The 18,756-nt window shown below is 42.1% G+C and overlaps 1 protein-coding gene across 1 annotated transcript; it reads right to left on the bottom strand.

The window, feature by feature from the left end:
• Positions 1-2,099: 2,099 nt before the first annotated feature.
• On the bottom strand, positions 2,100-16,787 carry LOC129457096 (uncharacterized). Its single transcript, XM_055229002.1, has 11 exons — positions 16,627-16,787; positions 15,498-15,572; positions 13,079-13,179; positions 12,148-12,234; positions 10,899-11,001; positions 7,706-7,756; positions 6,405-6,484; positions 5,654-5,741; positions 4,923-5,012; positions 3,821-4,039; positions 2,100-3,345 (listed from the first exon to the last, which is right to left on the bottom strand). The coding sequence occupies exons 1-11, from the start codon at positions 16,652-16,654 to the stop codon at positions 3,248-3,250; spliced, it is 1,020 nt and encodes a 339-aa protein (XP_055084977.1). The 5' UTR covers positions 16,655-16,787; the 3' UTR covers positions 2,100-3,247.
• Between the last annotated feature and the right edge of the window lie 1,969 nt (positions 16,788-18,756).

Raw genomic sequence — 18,756 nt, 5'->3', positions numbered from 1 at the left:
GTCTGCGAATATGAGGAGCAAACTAATGCTAACAAGTAGTTTTCTGAAAAAAAAGACTTGTCAAAGCTAATGTGGATACAAAAGTGTTATCCACGCTCCTTTACCTTAGTGTCCAACTCATAATATCAGATAAAGGCGACGTACTGTCTGAATTCAGGTTAGCTGCTCCTTTACTGTTTATTAACCAGTTTAGCCGTTGCCACAGTAACCCCGTTCCTTCTAGCCCCGCCCCCCGCTGTCTTCAGGGACAAATGACTCTTATGAAAGTGTAATTTGCAGATTTGTACGTGTAAAAAAAGTACATAATTTGATCCACATTCAAACGTTTTGGAACCACTGCACCTTCAGACTAATACTGTGTAACATAAAAGTCTCCTGTCCGGCTGCGTCGTGCTCCACAGGGTTTAGCTCTTTGTCATATTCAGCTGGAAGTGAAATGTGCTATTGTCACATGAAATCAGACATATATGTACTTTTATAATCACTTTATATCAGGAGTGTCCAAACTTTTTGCAAAGAGGGCCAGATTTGGTGATGTGAAAATGTTTGGGGCCAGGATCATTCTTTGAACCATTAATATTAAATGCAATTTTAATATTTTTTTTTACTTTCTCTTGCAAATGGCTTTCACCTTTCAAAAACAAAATGAAGGTAAAAAAAAAAAAAGGGGGAATATTCAAACTGTGGTTTTGATAATCACAATAAAATAAATTCACTGAGATTTTAGAATTTATTCATCTCAGAAGGTGACAAATAACTGCACTAATGTGAAAGTGAAACTGAGATCTGGACTGTGGTAAATTAACCAGGTCTGGCTCAAAGACGGTGGTTTGGATGCACAAAATGTCACAGGTGAGTCAGTCAGACTTGTCCTCGTTTCTTGTTAAAGTTCATAGTCAAGAACGTCTTCTCACACAAATATGTTGAACTGAACAAACTCAGCATTTTCTTAGCAAAGGTTTGAATTTCTTTAAACGTGTCTTTATCCAGTTAGCGATAAAACTCAGCAAGCTTAAACATATGTATTTTACACTGGTCGACAGCGCTGTTAGGCCACACATAATTATTTTTATTCCAGAGACTGTGGGCCAGTGGAAATTTGTACGTGGGCTGCAATTGGCCCCCGGGCCGGACTTTGGGTAAGCCTGCTTTATATGAACTTAAAGAGCCTCAGAGCAGTTTACATAACAGCAACATCATCACTTTGTAGCTTCCTTTTCTAACTTCAAACTTTACAACTTTAAATAGAAACCTGAATGCTGTGGTTGTGTCCTTAGGCAAGACACTTAACCCCCCTCAGCCCCAGTGTGTCTGTGTGTGTGTGTGTGTGTGTGTGATTGTGTGTTTCCTTGATGTTTGCAGATGTGTCTGGACTAACGCTGCTCAGAACTTCCTGGTTTTAGAGTCACGTGACCAACTGAAAAACTATGGGTACGTTTCAGATTCTAAAATGTGATGATGTCATGACCCAAGACCTCACTGTGACAGAAAACATAATTTTAACAATATTTATTTTACCTGCTCCATCTGTGTTAAATATTATCGTCCTGTAGAAAGTTGTGGTGTCTCCTGAAACAGTGAGTCTGTTCTTTACTTAAGTACATTTTACAGTGTATATTCTTTACTTTTACTTGAGTACATTTGAGAGCAGTGTCTGTACTTTCTACTCCACGACGTTTTTGAACAGGGCTGAAAAATAAAAAGTACTTTTCATGTTATTTAAGAGGTTATTTTTACTTTGTTCGTGGAAACATCCTGACTTAAGTTTTCACGTTCAAGTGTCAGTTAAACAAAAATAAATGTATAAGAAAAAATAAATGGATTTGTATTGTCACTGTGACCAAAATATGGATCTTTTATTTATTTATTTTTATTTTTATTATTTTGTATTTATTTATTTATTTTTTATTTTATTTTGTTGTTGTTGTTCTTTTTTTATCAACAGTAGTAGATTTAACATTTGTTCAAATTAACACTTAACAATTAATACTTTTACTTAAGTCGATTTTTTTGCGTGATACTTTTACTTGAGTAACTTCTTACCTCTGTATCTGTACTTTTACTTAAGTAACAAAACTGAGTACTTCATCCGCCTTAATAGGGCCACAGCACAAAATACATGAAATAGAAACAAACTGGAGATCAGCGCCCTCATGTGGTTAAACTACAACAGCACAGTTGGCTGGTGATTGTCTGTATTACACAAACACACTGGGACTGTCTAGTGCAGCCTCTAAAATACAAATATCACAGTTATGTACAATTTATATGACTTTTGAGTTCAAAATGATGACAAAAGATTTAAAATGAGAACAGGACCAATTTTACAGATTTGTAATTTATCACCTCATGTGTTTCATCAATGAACAGGATAAAAGTGGAGCTGAAGTCCTGGTTTAATTGAGCCTGGTTTAGTTGAGCCTGGTTTAGTTGAGCCTGGTTTAGTTGAGCCTGGTTTAGTTGAGCCTGGTTTAGTTCAGCCTGGTTTAGTTGGTCCTGGTTTAGTTGAGCCTGGTTTAGTTGAGCCTGGTTTAGTTCAGCCTGGTTTAGTTGAGCCTGGTTTAGTTCAGCCTGGTTTAGTTGGTCCTGGTTTAGTTGAGCCTGGTTTAGTTGGTCCTGGTTTAGTTGAGCCTGGTTTACTTGAGCCTGGTTTAGTTGAGCCTGGTTTAGCTGAGCCTGGTTTAGTTGAGCCTGGTTTAGTTGAGCCTGGTTTAGTTTATCCTGGTTTAGTTGGTCCTGGTTTAGTTGAGCCTGGTTTAGTTGAGCCTGGTTTAGTTGAGCCTGGTTTAGTTTATCCTGGTTTAGTTGGTCCTGGTTTGCTTGAGCCTGGTTTAATTGAGTCTGGTTTAGTTGAGCCTGGTTTAGTTGAGCCTGGTTTAGTTGGTCCTGGTTTAATTGAGCCTGGTTTAGTTGAGTCTGGTTTAGTCGAGCCTGGTTTAGTTGAGCCTGGTTTATTTGAGCCTGGTTTAGTCGAGCCTGGTTTAGTTGGTCCTGGTTTAATTGAGTCTGGTTTAGTCGAGCCTGGTTTAGTTGAGCCTGGTTTAGTCGAGCCTGGTTTAGTTGGTCCTGGTTTAGTTGAGCCTGGTTTAGTCGAGCCTCCTCCTTGAGCTGAGTTAAGTCCCTGTCAAATAACATTACAGTCTCAAGCTAGCTAGCGTTAGCCAAACGTTTTTGTACATAATGTTTTCCAATTGAAACGACTGACAGTTGCATGAAAGAATAAATATAAAAGGATTATATTCCAGTCTCAGTAGAAGTGTTGAAGCTCCGATGATGAGAAACTGAAGGGCTGCACAGTCGACCGCGGCTCGTCCAGATTTACCTCCACAAAGGCACTTGAACGCACTGCCACAAAAACACAACAACTCAGAGGGCAACACAACAAAAGTACAGATTTATGTTATCCTGAAGAAAACAGCACATAGACTAGTGCACAGTCACGGACCACTGAGAAACACAAATGTAAGGCCACATGGGAAAAGAAAAGAAAGGTTTATTATTTTTTATTATTATTATCGTCGCATCTGAATCGGTATCGAGTATCGAGTATCGAGTCTAGTTTCAAGTTTCAACAAGACTGTAACATTGGGTGGAGCTTCAAAATTTAGCAATTCCAGGGCTGCAAATTATTGAAATGATTCTAGTGAAGGTGTATGGAGTTTCAAACACTGGAGCACTTCCTGTATTACCACTTGATGACATCACAAGGTGTTTATCACTGAATCCTGTTATTTCCTACTATTTGACTTGCACATTCTAATCTTTATATTGGCACATTTGTATTTATTTCATGTTTATTTATTACATTTTTAAATCTTACATGGGTTATTGTTGTTAGCGTTCATGTCCTCTGGCTCATTAATGAACAGGACCGGACTGGAGCTCAAATCTTGGTCCGGTTGGTCCTGGTCCGGTTGGTCCTGGTCCGGTTGGTCCTGGTCCGGTTGGTCCTGGTTCGGTTGGACTTGGCTCGGTTCAGTCTCGGTGCTGGGATTAGACTCGGGGGCAGCTGGAGTCTGCAGTCCATTCGATTGTGAAGCTGCAACAGACAATAAAGATCCTACATTTAAAGGTGAACTACAAAATATCCCTCCCGCTCGTCTCCATGGAGAACTTACAGCTTTGTCTGGAATGTCCCACAGTGTGACATTAATCATATCTATCTTCATGGAGACAGTTACCAGCAAGAGTCAAGCCCAATGACAGTAAGAATTCATGTTTTTGTCAGTGAAAATACACGAAACTGAGTAGTAAATATAAGGTAGACAAGCGTAATGTCATATTGTGGAACATTTCAGTGCTATCATCTCCATGGAGACACTAGTCCTGTCTAATTAAGAATAAAACAGGAGAACGTCACTAAACCATAAAAGTCACTTAATCAACCCTCTATTGTCACTATTGCAAAGAAAACGTACACAGTTATTGCTACTTTACAGCTGACGCCATCAACATTACCCCGGAGTGTGATGCTAACTGTAGGCACTGCTCTGTCTGAAGCTCTGTTGCCCAAGTTAGATTTTTGTTTTAACACGATCGGACCATGAAGAGCCGACTTACCTGGAGCTACAACAGGTTTGTGCTGTGAAACAAGTCCCTCTCGAATCACATTACAGTCACAAGCTAGTTAGCATTAGCATTAGCATTAGCATTAGCCAACAGTTTTCCAGTGTCTCTCTTACGTTTTTTGTGTAAAATCAAACTCTTAAACAGGACCGTGAGCTCGGACTGACCACGGGCTCCTGAACACGAGCTCTTTAAATCACTTAAGTCGTTTTAAGACTTAGTTCTTAAAACGTATAAGGCAGTGTCCGCTAACGTGTCACCATGGTAACCGCTAAACATTCCGCCATAGACACGCATGCCGAACTCCAGGACTTAACTAAAAGTGTCCGTGTATTATTTTTGCAGCGCTCCCGTACCTTCCCCGTTAAGATCCTTGTCTTCAGTCGGCAGAACGGCGCCGTTTGCTTCAACAGCCACTGAAAATCCAGCAGCGTGAACTTGATAATCTGGAAACACAGAAATGAAAGAGGAGGTGAAGTAAATACCTCCTCTTTAATACCCCACAGAAGTAAATACCTCCTCTTTAATACCCCACAGAAATAAATACCTCCTCTTTAATACCCCACAGAAGTAAATACCTCCTCTTTAATACCCCACAGAAGTAAATACCTCCTTTTTAATACCCCACAAAAGTAAATACCTCCTCTTTAATACCCCACAGAAGTAAATACCTCCTCTTTAATACCCCACAGAAATAAATACCTCCTCTTTAATACCCCACAGAAGTAAATACCTCCTCTTTAATACCCCACTGAAGAAAATACCTCCTCTTTAATACCCCACAGAAGTAAATACCTCCTCTTTAATACCCCACAGAAGAAAATACCTCCTCTTTAATATCCCCAAAAGTAAATACCTCCTCTTTAATACCCCACTGAAGAAAATACCTCCTCTTTAATACCCCACAGAAGTAAATACCTCCTCTTTAATACCCCATAGAAGTAAATACCTCCTCTTTAATACCCCACACAAGTAAATACCTCCTCTTTAATACCCCACAGGAGTAAATACCTCCTCTTTAATAAAGTTAATCGTGTCTTTTACAGTATATTTCTTTAATATTTCTCTGTATATTTTCAGTTCTTACCCAGGTCGTCCAGATAGACGGGTTCAAATGATCCGATTGGTTCGTTGGGTCGGCTGGGACAAGGACGCTGCAGGTCAAAAGTGTAGGTCTACAAAAGCACAGAGCAGAGACTGATTTTTTATTTTATTTTTTTTTACATCAGATGCCCGTCCTGTCCAAAACTGAAACATTACTGTGACTGTGTCCAGTGTGTGCCCAAAGACACAACAACATGCAGACCCTGACCCACCTCAACCACCTCCAGACCCACCTCAACCACCTCCAGACCCTGACCCACCTCAACCACCTCCAGACCCACCTCAACCACCTCCAGACCCCACCTCAACCACCTCCAGACCCACCTCAACCACCTCCAGACCCACCTCAACCACCTCCTGACCCACCTCAACCACCTCCTGACCCACCTCAACCACCTCCAGACCCACCTCAACCACCTCCAGACCCACCTCAACCACCTCCAGACCCACCTCAACCACCTCCTGACCCACCTCAACCACCTCCTGACCCACCTCAACCACCTCCTGACCCACCTCAACCACCTCCAGACCCACCTCAACCACCTCCAGACCCACCTCAACCACCTCCAGACCCACCTCAACCACCTCCTGACCCACCTCAACCACCTCCTGACCCACCTCAACCACCTCCAGACCCACCTCAACCACCTCCAGACCCTGACCCACCTCAACCACCTCCAGAGTCCAAAGTATCTAAATAATTTGTATAAACAGATAAAAAGTTGTGTTCTCACCCGACTCGCTCGCCTCATTTGGAAGAGAATGATGCAAAGAACCAGAACCAACAACACGATCAGAACCAGGATGATGTAACCTGCACCAGAACAAGGCACTTTTAATCACACTCTTCTCTATCTCTGTCCTGATGTCGTTTCCTCGTCACACGGACCTGCAGTTGTGTTTCATTCTCACATGTTTAACACAAACAAACTGTTCACCTTCACTAGAATCATTTCAGCTCCAGATTTATATATGTTTGAAGTAGAAGAAGGAGCAGAAGAAGGAGTAGAAGAAGGAGCAGAAGGAGTAGAAGAAGGTGTAGAAGAAGGAGTAGAAGAAGGAAGAAGGAGCAGAAGAATGAAGAAGGAGTAGAAGAAGGAGCAGAAGAAGTAGAAGAACGAAGGAGTAGAAGAAGGAGCAGAAGAAGGAAGAAGGAGTAGAAGAAGAAGAAGTAGAAGAAGTAGAAGGAGTAGAAGAAGAAGTAGAAGAAGGAGTAGAAGAAGGAAGAAGGAGTAGAAGAAGGAAGAAGGAGCAGAAGAAGTAGAAGAACGAAGGAGTAGAAGAAGGAGCAGAAGAAGGAGCAGAAGAAGTAGAAGGAGTAGAAGAAGGAAAGAGTAGAAGAAGTAGAAGAAGTAGAAGAAGGAGTAGAAGAAGGAGTAGAAGAAGAAGTAGAAGAAGGAAGGAGTAGAGGAAGGAGCAGAAGAAGAAGTAGAAGAAGAAGTAGAAGGAGTATAAGAAGGAGTAGAAGAAGGAAGGAGTAGAAGAAGGAGCAGAAGAAGGAGTAGAAGAAGGAGCAGAAGAAAAAGTAGAAGAAGAAGTAGAAGGAGTATAAGAAGGAGTAGAAGAAGGAAGGAGTAGAAGAAGGAGTAGAAGAACGAAGGAGTAGAAGAAGGAAGGAGTAGAAGAAGGAGTGGAAGGAGTAAAAGAAGAAGTAGAAGAAGGAGTAGAAGAAGAAGTAGAAGAAGGAAGGAGTAGAGGAAGGAGCAGAAGAAGAAGTAGAAGAAGAAGTAGAAGGAGTATAAGAAGGAGTAGAAGAAGGAAGGAGTAGAAGAAGGAGTAGAAGAACGAAGGAGTAGAAGAAGTAGAAGGAGTAGAATAAGGAGTAGAAGAAGAAGACCAACGAGCTGTGGAGATGCAGACACACTTCTACAGGATCAGTCAAACGTGTGAATGAAACAAACAGCTCCAGGTCTGTGAGGAGGAAACATCAGACCATGTCCTAAACTCAGAAGACTCCATTTTGTGTAACACAGGACCTTTAATAAACTTAATTATGTTTATTAATTTATATTTTTATAAAGAACAAGTATCTTACCCCATGAGGAGCCGCCGTTTGTCACTGGCAACAATGATGTTTGTCTGACATCTAGTGGACAACAGGGACACATGTTCAGTTTAGCCATTCTGTCCTTCTGTCCTTCTGTCCCTTCTGTCCCTTCTGTCTCTTTTGTCTCTTTTGTCTCTTTTGTCTCTTTTGTCCCTTCTGTCTCTTCTGTCCCTTCTGTCTCTTCTGTCTCTTTTGTCTCTTTTGTCTCTTCTGTCCCTTCTGTCTCTTCTGTCCCTTCTGTCTCTTTTGTCTCTTTTGTCTCTTTTGTCTCTTTTGTCCCTTCTGTCTCTTCTGTCCCTTCTGTCTCTTCTGTCTCTTTTGTCTCTTTTGTCTCTTCTGTCCCTTCTGTCTCTTTTGTCTCTTTTGTCTCTTTTGTCCCTTCTGTCCCTTCTGTCTCTTTTGTCTCTTTTGTCTCTTCTGTCCCTTCTGTCTCTTCTGTCCCTTCTGTCTCTTTTGTCTCTTTTGTCTCTTTTGTCCCTTCTGTCCCTTCTGTCCCTTCTGTCCCTTCTGTCTCTTTTGTCTCTTCTGTCTCTTATGTCCCTTCTGTCCCTTCTGTCTCTTTTGTCTCTTCAGTCCCTTCTGTCTCTTATGTCCCTACTGTCTCTTTTGTCTCTTCTGTCTCTTCTGTCTCTTATGTCCCTTCTGTCTCTTCTGTCTCTTCTGTCCCTTCTCTCTCTTTTGTCTCTTTTGTCTCTTTTGTCCCTTCTGTCCCTTCTGTCTCTTTTGTCCCTTCTGTCTCTTCTGTCTGTTTTGTCTCTTCTGTCTCTTCTGTCTCTTTTGTCCCTTCTGTCTCTTCTGTCCCTTCTGTCTCTTTTGTCTCTTTTGTCTCTTTTGTCTCTTCTGTCCCTTCTGTCTCTTTTGTCTCTTTTGTCTCTTCTGTCCCTTCTGTCTCTTCTGTCCCTTCTGTCTCTTTTGTCTCTTTTGTCCCTTCTGTCCCTTCTGTCTCTTTTGTCTCTTCTGTCTCTTATGTCCCTTCTGTCCCTTCTGTCTCTTTTGTCTCTTCTGTCCCTTCTGTCTCTTCTGTCCCTTCTGTCTTTTTTGTCTCTTCAGTCCCTTCTGTCTCTTCTGTCTCTTATGTCCCTACTGTCTCTTTTGTCTCTTCTGTCTCTTATGTCCCTTCTGTCTCTTCTGTCCCTTCTGTCTCTTCTGTCCCTTCTCTCTCTTTTGTCTCTTCTGTCTCTTTTGTCCCTTCTGTCCCTTCTGTCTCTTTTGTCCCTTCTGTCTCTTCTGTCTCTTCTGTCTCTTTTGTCTCTTCTGTCTCTTCTGTCTCTTTTGTCCCTTCTGTCTCTTTTGTCTCTTCTGTCTCTTTTGTCCCTTCTGTCTCTTCTGTTTCTTTTGTCCCTTCTGTCTCTTCTGTCCCTTCTCTCTCTTTTGTCTCTTCTGTCCCTTCTGTCTCTTTTGTCCCTTCTGTCCCTTCTGTCTCTTTTGTCCCTTCTGTCTCTTCTGTCCCTTCTGTCTCTTTTGTCTCTTTTGTCTCTTTTGTCCCTTCTGTCCCTTCTGTCCCTTCTGTCTCTTCTGTCTCTTTTGTCCCTTCTGTCCCTTCTGTCTCTTTTGTCCCTTCTGTCTCTTCTGTCTCTTCTGTCTCTTCTGTCTCTTTTGTCCCTTCTGTCTCTTCTGTCCCTTCTGTCTCTTTTGTCTCTTTTGTCTCTTTTGTCTCTTCTGTCCCTTCTGTCTCTTTTGTCTCTTTTGTCTCTTCTGTCCCTTCTGTCTCTTCTGTCCCTTCTGTCTCTTTTGTCTCTTTTGTCCCTTCTGTCCCTTCTGTCTCTTTTGTCTCTTCTGTCTCTTATGTCCCTTCTGTCCCTTCTGTCTCTTTTGTCTCTTCTGTCCCTTCTGTCTCTTCTGTCCCTTCTGTCTTTTTTGTCTCTTCAGTCCCTTCTGTCTCTTCTGTCTCTTATGTCCCTACTGTCTCTTTTGTCTCTTCTGTCTCTTATGTCCCTTCTGTCTCTTCTGTCCCTTCTGTCTCTTCTGTCCCTTCTCTCTCTTTTGTCTCTTCTGTCTCTTTTGTCCCTTCTGTCCCTTCTGTCTCTTTTGTCCCTTCTGTCTCTTCTGTCTCTTCTGTCTCTTTTGTCTCTTCTGTCTCTTCTGTCTCTTTTGTCCCTTCTGTCTCTTTTGTCTCTTCTGTCTCTTTTGTCCCTTCTGTCTCTTCTGTTTCTTTTGTCCCTTCTGTCTCTTCTGTCCCTTCTCTCTCTTTTGTCTCTTCTGTCCCTTCTGTCTCTTTTGTCCCTTCTGTCCCTTCTGTCTCTTTTGTCCCTTCTGTCTCTTCTGTCCCTTCTGTCTCTTTTGTCTCTTTTGTCTCTTTTGTCCCTTCTGTCCCTTCTGTCCCTTCTGTCTCTTCTGTCTCTTTTGTCCCTTCTGTCCCTTCTGTCTCTTTTGTCCCTTCTGTCTCTTCTGTCCCTTCTGTCTCTTTTGTCTCTTTTGTCTCTTTTGTCCCTTCTGTCCCTTCTGTCCCTTCTGTCTCTTCTGTCCCTTCTGTCTCTTTTGTCTCTTTTGTCTCTTTTGTCCCTTCTGTCCCTTCTGTCCCTTCTGTCTCTTTTGTCTCTTCTGTTGATCTGGTCTGTTCCTGGTAAAACGTTTTTTTTTAGTTTTTTTTTTACTCAATGTATATTTTTTTTATATCTAACTTAAACTTTCCTTTATCCGTGAGTGTCCCGTGTGTTTCGTCCTGCTTTACTTGTCCTTTAGTCCCACAGTCTGTTTATATAAATGGACGTAGCTAACCTGCTAGCACAGACGTTGTATTTAAATAGACACAGCTAACCTGATTGGCTCTTTGGTTGCTATGACACTCGAGGGCAGAATTCCTAAAATGAACCTCAGCTCCAAATATAATATAAGGAACAATATTATCATAAAAATGTAAATAAAATTACAAAATAATATAAAAAAAAAAGCTGAATTTTAGAAAAGAAAAAGTATTTTTAATTAATTAGATGAAGTGAATTAAGGTTTTTGGGGTCAATATTTGTGAAAAAAATTTAAATTGTTATGTTTCTTATCATAATTAATGGCTAAAATGTGATAATTTTGACGTTCCTGTTTGACGTTGGACTAAACTGATCCTCCTCCGTCTCCTCCGCCTCATCACGTGTGACTTTGTTGATTGTGTCATGTGACGTGCGCAGGTTTGAATAACTTCGAAAAACTAGTGCATTGTGGGTATGTGGTCTGAAACAGGAAGTACCAGTCGTTTCAGTGGTGGGTAGGGTGTTTCCGTCATATTCATCCTCCTTCTCCTCCTCTGTCTCTGTCTCTGTGTCACCGACTCCAGGAGTCAGAACCATCTCCTGAAAATGACAGAGAAATTCAAGATTTATATTTGATTATTTTATTCACAAGTTGAAATGGATTTTTAGTTTGTTTTATTAAAGGTCCAATATTACACAAAATGGACTCGCCACCTCCTCAAAAACAGACCTGGAGTTGTGTTTGTTTCATTCACATGTTTTTATTCACTTCACTTTATCATTCGTCTGTCACATCTGCAAAGATCAAAATGCGACGTTCCACCTTGTGATGTCATCAAGTGGTAGTTTTCCAGTGAACTCCTCCTTTTCCCTTTAGTTCAGTTGTAGATTGTCAGTTGTTCCAGGACTGAAATGATCCAGATGATTCTAGTGAAGGTGGAGTTTAAAAACACAGTGGAGCACTTCCTGTATCACCACATGATGACATCACAAGGTGGAACAGAGTGTTTTCAGTTTGAGAGAAGAACTCAGCCTAAATCTGCAGGTTTGTTTGTGTTAAACATGTGAAACAAAACACAACTCCAGGTCTGTGTGTGAGGAGGAAACTTTAATTTTCATCTAAACGTAGATGTTGCTGTTGGATAAAAGACGGTCATGAGGTCTGATGTAATGCGTAAATTGTCTCCATAGAGATGTTTTTGCTTTACCTGAAATGTTCCATTGTAAAGCTTTAAACATATCCAACAAGCAGTTCTTGTTATTGCTGCTGTAAAACGGTGAAAATCAGGCGTCTCTGTTGATGTTTGTCTCCATGGAGATCGTTTTACCTGGAGACATTTTTGGCCCTTGCTGTGGATTTTATTCATTATTACCATGGACTGTTTGTATTTTATTTATTTTTTTAGTTATTTTGAGTATATTTATTCTTTTTTTGAGTTATTTCAAGTTTACTTTTTGAGTTATTAGATTTTTTTGATTGATTTTATTATTATTATTAACCTGCTCTACGTGATTCTTTTTTTTTATTATTATTATTATTTTGAGTTTATTTATTTATTTATTTTTAGTTTATATTCTTCAATTTTGAATTTTTCGAGTTATTTTTGAGGAGTTTTTTTGTTGTTGTTTTGAAGGGTTTTTTTTTGTTTGTTTTTTTTCAGTTATTTTTTGTTTTTTTTAGTCTAGTGCGAGTGTTTATAATGAGCAAACAAAAAACACAAAATAACAGCGGCTGATGAAACATACAGATGATCCGTTGGTTCCAGTTGTGCTGTTGGTCGGCTCCACGGTGGAATTATTCACTGTTTCATTCTCCGACATCCCATTTTCAAACTTAAAAAGTAAAAAAAATAAAAGAGAATTAAAAACACATATGTTTACACCACCTTTGTATCTACAACTATGTAGTTTAGTTCTTTCAGGTTTAGTCCTGGTTTAGTCCTGGTTTAGTCCTGGTTCAGTCCTGGTTTCGTCCCGGTTTAGTCCCGGTTTAGTCCTAGTTTAGTCCTGGTTCAGTCCTGGTTCAGTCCTGGTTTAGTCCTGGTTCAGTCCCGGTTTAGTCCCGGTTTAGTCCCGGTTTAGTCCTAGTTTAGTCCTGGTTCAGTCCTGGTTCAGTCCTGGTTTAGTCCTGGTTTAGTCCTGGTTTAGTCCTGGTTTAGTCCTGGTTTAGTCTTGGTTTAGTTCTGGTTTAATTCTGGTTTAGACCTGGTTTAGTCCTGGTTTAATCCTGGTTTAGTCCTGGTTTAGTCCTGGTTTAGTCCTGGTTTAGTCCTGGTTCAGTCCTGGTTTAGTCCTGGTTTAGACCTGGTTCAGTCCCGGTTTAGTCCCGGTTTAGTCCCGGTTTAGTCCCGGTTTAGTCCTGGTTTAGTCCTGGTTCAGTCCTGGTTCAGTCCTGGTTTAGTCCTGGTTTAGTCCTGGTTCAGTCCTGGTTTAGTCCTGGTTCAGTCCTGGTTTAGACCTGGTTTAGTCCTGGTTTAGACCTGGTTTAGTCCTGGTTTAGTCCTGGTTCAGTCCTGGTTTAGACCTGGTTTAGTCCTGGTTTAGACCTGGTTTAGTCCTGGTTTAGTCCTGGTTTAGTCCTGGTTTAGACCTGGTTTAGTCCTGGTTTAGTCCTGGTTTAGACCTGGTTCAGTCCCGGTTTAGTCCTGGTTCAGTCCCGGTTTAGTCCTGGTCGTACCTCAGGTCTGTAGCTGTGGTCAGTTTGGTTCTGGTGAAAGTCTCTCGTGATGTTTTGGTCGTGTTGAGGAGTTGAGCTGAGGGACTGTGGCTCGTCTCTCTCTGAAACACAACATAAAGGGAAACCACAAATCTGCAGGATTTTTCATTTATTCATTTAAAGGTGCACTGTGTAACTTACAGTCTCCATGGAGATGTTATTGCTTTGCTTGGAATGTTCCACAGTCTGGCACATTAAACTAAACTTAACTCGCACCTCCAGGAGAGTTTCTCCCAGATTCGTCCATCACTGAAGTCACCGAGGTGGTTGGCAAGCTCCTCGGTGGCAAGGCTCCGGGGGTGGACGAGATCCGTCCTGAGTACCTCAAGTCTCTGGATGTTGTGGGTCTTGGCTGACACGTCTCTACAACATCGCGTGGCGGTCGGGGACAGTACATCTGGACCGGCAGACCAGGGTGTTTCAGTCATAGGGGAATCACACTCCTCAGCCTCCCTGGTAAGGTCTACCCCAGGGTACCTCGGATTCGTCCCGATTGTGGATCACTGGACCAGCTCTATACTCTCCATCGGGTCCTTCAGGGTTCATGGGAGTTTGTCACAGTCACATGTGTTTTGAGGACCGTGTCCCTCGTGGTGTCCTTTGGGGGGGGCTCTGGGAGTATGGGGTCCGGGGCTCTTTGCTAAGGGCTGTCCGGTCCCTGTATGACCGGAGCAGGAGCTGTGTTCATTGCCGGCAGTAAGTCAGACCTGTTCCCAGTGCATGTTGGACTCCGCCAGGGCTGCCCTTTGTCACCGGTTCTGTTCATTATATTTATGGACAGAATTTCTAGGCGCAGCCAGGGGCCGGAGGGGGCCTGGTTTGGGAACCACAGGATTTCATCTCTGCTGTTTGCAGATGATGTTGTCCTGATGCTTCTTCGAGCCAGGACCTGCAGCACTGGGGCGGTTTGCAGCCGAGTGTGAAGCGGCTGGGATGAGAATCAGCTCCTCCAAATCTGAGGCCATGGTTCTCAACCGGAAAAAGGTGGCGCCCTCTGCAGGTGGTGGAGAGTCCTTGCCTCAAGTGGAGGAGTTCAAGTATCTCGGGATCCTGTTCAGACTGAGGGGAGGATGGAGCGTGAGATTGACAGTTGGATCAGAGTCTGCAGTGATGCGGTCACTGTATCGTCTGTTGTGGTGAAGAAGGAGCTGAGCCCAAAGGCGAAGCTCTGGATTTACCTCAGTCTACGTTCTGCCCTCACCTATGGTCATGAGCTCTGGGTAATGACTGAAAGGACAAGATCGCGGATACAAGCGGCTGAAATGAGTCTTGGAGATAAGGTGAGGAGCTCAGTCACACGATAGGAGCTTGGAGTAGAGCCGCTGCTCCTCCACCTCGAGAGGAGCAGCTGAGGCTCAAGAATCTGCTCAGGATGCCTCATTGACACCTCTCTAGAAAGGACCCAGGACACGTTGGAGGGACTATGTCTCTGGCCTGGGAACGCCTTGGGGTCCCACCGGAGGAGCTGGAGGACGTGTCTGGGGTGAGGGAAGTCTGGGAGTCCCTGATTTGACTGATGCCCCCGTGACCTGGCCCCAGATAAGAGGAAGAACGTGGACGGATGGATGACGTAATCTCGCTTTTTCATTTAATTACTGTGTTTTTATTGCTGAAAATATCTTGAAAAACATTAATTCTGGGCTTGCCTTTCCACAGATCTGACCTTGGGCTGGTGGTGTCATGTGCTTGTCTCCATAGAGAAAGATAATACGTTTAATTCCACACTGAGGAACATTCCAGCAGGTTCTTTTAGCAAATGACTCAGTGCACTTTGAAATTTGGCACAAAAAAAAGACATTTAACCTCAAAAAATAAATGTATACATTTGTGTATTGATACTTTGCAGTGATATGATGCTGGGGGTGTTCTACATGTATCTGTATGGCAGAATGTTGAGCAGTTTCTATGGTAACACAAAGTACACATTAGTAAACTCTGCAAAAACGTTTTTTAGATCGTCTCCAGGAGCCTGTGGTCAGTCCGAGCGTTCAAGGTTCTGTTTAGGAGTTTGATTTTCAGCAAAACGGTGAGAGTAACTGAAAAACTCTTGGCTAATGCTAATGCTAATGCTAATGCTAATGCTAATGCTAATGCTAATGCTAGCTTGTCACTGCAATGTTATCTGAGAGGGACTTGTTTAACAGCACAAACCATCTGACCTGTTGTACTTCAGATAAATCAGTTCTTTATGGTTGGACGTGTTGTGTAGAATTCTACTGGAGTTCACAGAGAGCAGGACTTTTCAGAATTTTGCTCACGTTCCTCCCTCAAGATGGCCGCCAGATTTGCCCCAGCAACAAAAACCATATTCTGTCTCGGCCTTATATAAATATCACTGACGTCGGCTGTGTGTGTGAAGAGTGCAGTGTGTGGTCTGTACCTGGAGGTGTAGGGGTCACGCTGTGATTAGAGCCCGGGTCTTGTCCTTGAGTGTCTGAGATCAACATGAGGACAGCTGCAAAAACAAAGGTCTGGTTTAGTTCTGGTTTAGTTTTCAGAGAAGTCACAGGCAGCAGGTGAATCTGGACCAGTGGATTCACTCGCTGCATCTACAGATCAGTGTGTGGAGGAAAAACAACTTTCTCCAGATAAACTCAGACAAGACTCAAGTCACAGAAACACAGAGAAAGGACTAAACCAGGACTAAACCAGGACTAAACCAGGACTAAACCAGGACTAAACCAGGACTAAACCAGGACTGAACCAGGACTAAACCAGGACTAAACCAGGACTTACCCTGGTGAATCAGTGTTTGAGTTTTGTGCAGCTAAATCCTGGGACATTCTTCCTCTAGATGTGACTCAGGCCTCGACTTTGACGATGTTCAAACCCAGACTCAAACGGTTGTTTATCTGTGACTTAAAGGGTTTTATTCTGCCTCTTCTCTTTTAATGTTAATATTACAATGATTATTTATGTTTTGATTTGTTGTTTTGTGATTTTAATGTCTTTCTTTTTCTGTAAAACACTTTGAATTACTTTGTGATTCTTGGCAAGGCAAGTTTATTTGTATAGGACAACTGCTTGCATTGCCTAATCCTGGTTCAGTCCTGGTTTAGTCCTGGTTTAGTCCTGGTTTAGTCCTGGTTTAGTCTTGGTTTAGTCCTGGTTCAGTCCTGGTTTAGTCCTCGATGCAGTGACAGGAAATGTCTAACCAAAATGTGTCAGTTAAATCATACACAGTTCTTTTTACACAGAATGTTGTTTTGTTTTTTGTTTGTTTGTTTGTTTGTTTGTTATTTAATATATACATAATTCTTTTCAGTTCCTCTTTCATCAAACTGACTCCAGGTTTGAAGATGCTTCGTAGTGTGAACACAAAAACATCGAACAGTTTTGTCTATTTACTCAGACTTATTTTTAATTTTAATGCATTTCTTATAACAACTGGAAAGATTAACTTCAGCAGGTGGAATTTTCTTATTTAGGTTGGAATTAGAATGAAAAAAGAAAGAAAAAAAAAGATGCAAAATCATGAAACACTGTCCAGAGATCAGTGTGGCACTCACCAAAGGTCCAGACATGCAGGGGCTTCATTCTGGCGTTTCCTCCCGTCGGTTTTTGAGATGTTGATAGTGTTATTTTTGTTCTTTTATAAATTTCTGGTTTGAGTTTCAGTTCTGTCGTTGTGAGCGCTCTAAGACAACTTCACTTCAGCTCCAGCTTCAATTTCCGCCTGTGCTGTGGTTTGTTTCACACTTTGAGTCAGAGGTTTAGCAGAGGAGAGGCGTCCTGTGGCGTCCTGTGGCGTCCTGTGGCGTCCTGTGGCACGAAGAGACACGACACGAAGAGACATGAGACATGAGACATGGCACAAAGGAGGTGAAGGTTTAAAGACCTCACATTTGTAGGAAATTTTAGATCTTTAAGAAGAATATTTTTGTAGAAAGATCTAGACGCCAGAGCCATTATAACAAGAAAATACAGTTGAATAGAAACAGTTTTAGTCCTGGTTTAGACCCAGTTTAGTCCTGGTTTGGTCCTGGTTTAGTCCTGGTTTAATCCTGGTTCAGTCCTGGTTTAGTCCTGGTTCAGTCCTGCTTTAGTCCTGCTTTAGTCCTGGTTTAGTCCTGGTTCTGGGTCTTACATTAGGCAGCTTTGATCTTTATATAAACAGTCTATGGTCACAATCAAACTAAATATGGTTGATTAGAGCTAATTATTCATTCATTAATTATTGCTCTCAAGCTAGCATTAGCATTAGCATTAGCATTAGCATTAGCCAACAGTTTGTGTAAAATCAGACTCTTAAACAGGACCATGAGCTCAGACTGACAGGCTCCTGAACACGAGCTCTATAAATCTATTTTAATCTATTTTAAATATTAGTCTTTACACTTTCTCGACAGTGTTTGCTCATGTTTGCATCGAGCGCCATGGTAACAGCTAAACATTCGTCCCTAGACACACATACAGAACGCCCCCAGAATGACGTCACTGAAAAGTCTCATTTGCATGTGTCACACACGTGGGCTCAGACAGAGGCTCGGTTGGTAGAGCGTCACTCAAATCCTCGCCGAGCGGTCGTATCCGCCGACCCACAGGTTGACGGTGCGATTCCAGCTCCCACAGATGAACGCCGTTGTTGTGTTTTTGAGCAGGACACTCGACCCGCCTCGTGTCTGCGTACACTCCTGTGTGAATGAGTGAGTGGTTCCTTGTTGTGAAAGTGCTTTGAGTGACCTGAAGCTGGAAAAGCGCTGCATAAAAATGTGACCTTTTAGCATTCAACCAGTCGCAGGTGTGAACGCGTTTCTCACTCCGAGCGGACGGGCCGCTGGTGTTTTCACCTCAGTGTCTTCAGTCTCACTCAGGAAGTCGCCCCCCCCCGCCCCACAGACACACATCAGAGCGCTCACTGTGGACGCTCATATTTACCTGTTGATGTCTATGTGGTTTACGCGTATCCGGTTATGCTAGCTCATTATCTCATGGTTTCACAGGGGTTTGATGCAGTCGCTAAAAATGGTTCTGGATGTGTGTGACAGCAGCAGTTTTTCAATAGAATGTGAATTGGAGCTAGAGTCGATAGAACAGGAAGTGCGCACATGCTCACTTCCTGTTGGGAACGCGGCGGCAGCAGGTTAGCTCTGTCCATTTATATGAACAGTTCTGTTTAGTAAAGGATATTTTTAAGTTTGGAGTTTGTGTGTTTTTTTGTTTGCTACGTCCCATACGTGTTCATTCATATGTGCTCCCCCATTGCAAAAATGACCAAAAAAATCTGTTTTCACCCACCCCCTGTCTCCACCCACTGCTTTGTCATAACTTGCAGTTATTTAAACTAATTTAGACCTTTCAAAAAAAAAAAAAAAAAGAATGAAATGCCACATCAGTGCAGTTTTAAAGAGGAAGTGAATGGTACTTTTTTATTACTACACCGTTTTACAGCAGTTACAGTAAGAAACATGTAAAATAATGACAACCTGATGATGTCACAAGGTGGAACGAAGCATTTTGGTGCGTTGACCTTTTTTTTTTTTTAAGTAATCAAAGACGTCATCATTCATGATCATGTGACTTTACGGCGCATTTTGGACCAATTGATTTGATGTTTGATTCAGAATTTCTTTTGCTGTCAGTTACTTTTATATAATAATATTTGGCAGTTTAGATTGTCAGACTGTTACAGATTTGTT

This window comes from Periophthalmus magnuspinnatus, chromosome 18 (assembly GCF_009829125.3).
Source record: "Periophthalmus magnuspinnatus isolate fPerMag1 chromosome 18, fPerMag1.2.pri, whole genome shotgun sequence".
In the NCBI taxonomy this organism is placed as follows: domain Eukaryota; kingdom Metazoa; phylum Chordata; class Actinopteri; order Gobiiformes; family Gobiidae; genus Periophthalmus; species Periophthalmus magnuspinnatus.
The sequence above is the reverse complement of the archived record's forward strand: the minus strand, read 5'-3'. Positions and strand labels throughout refer to the sequence as shown.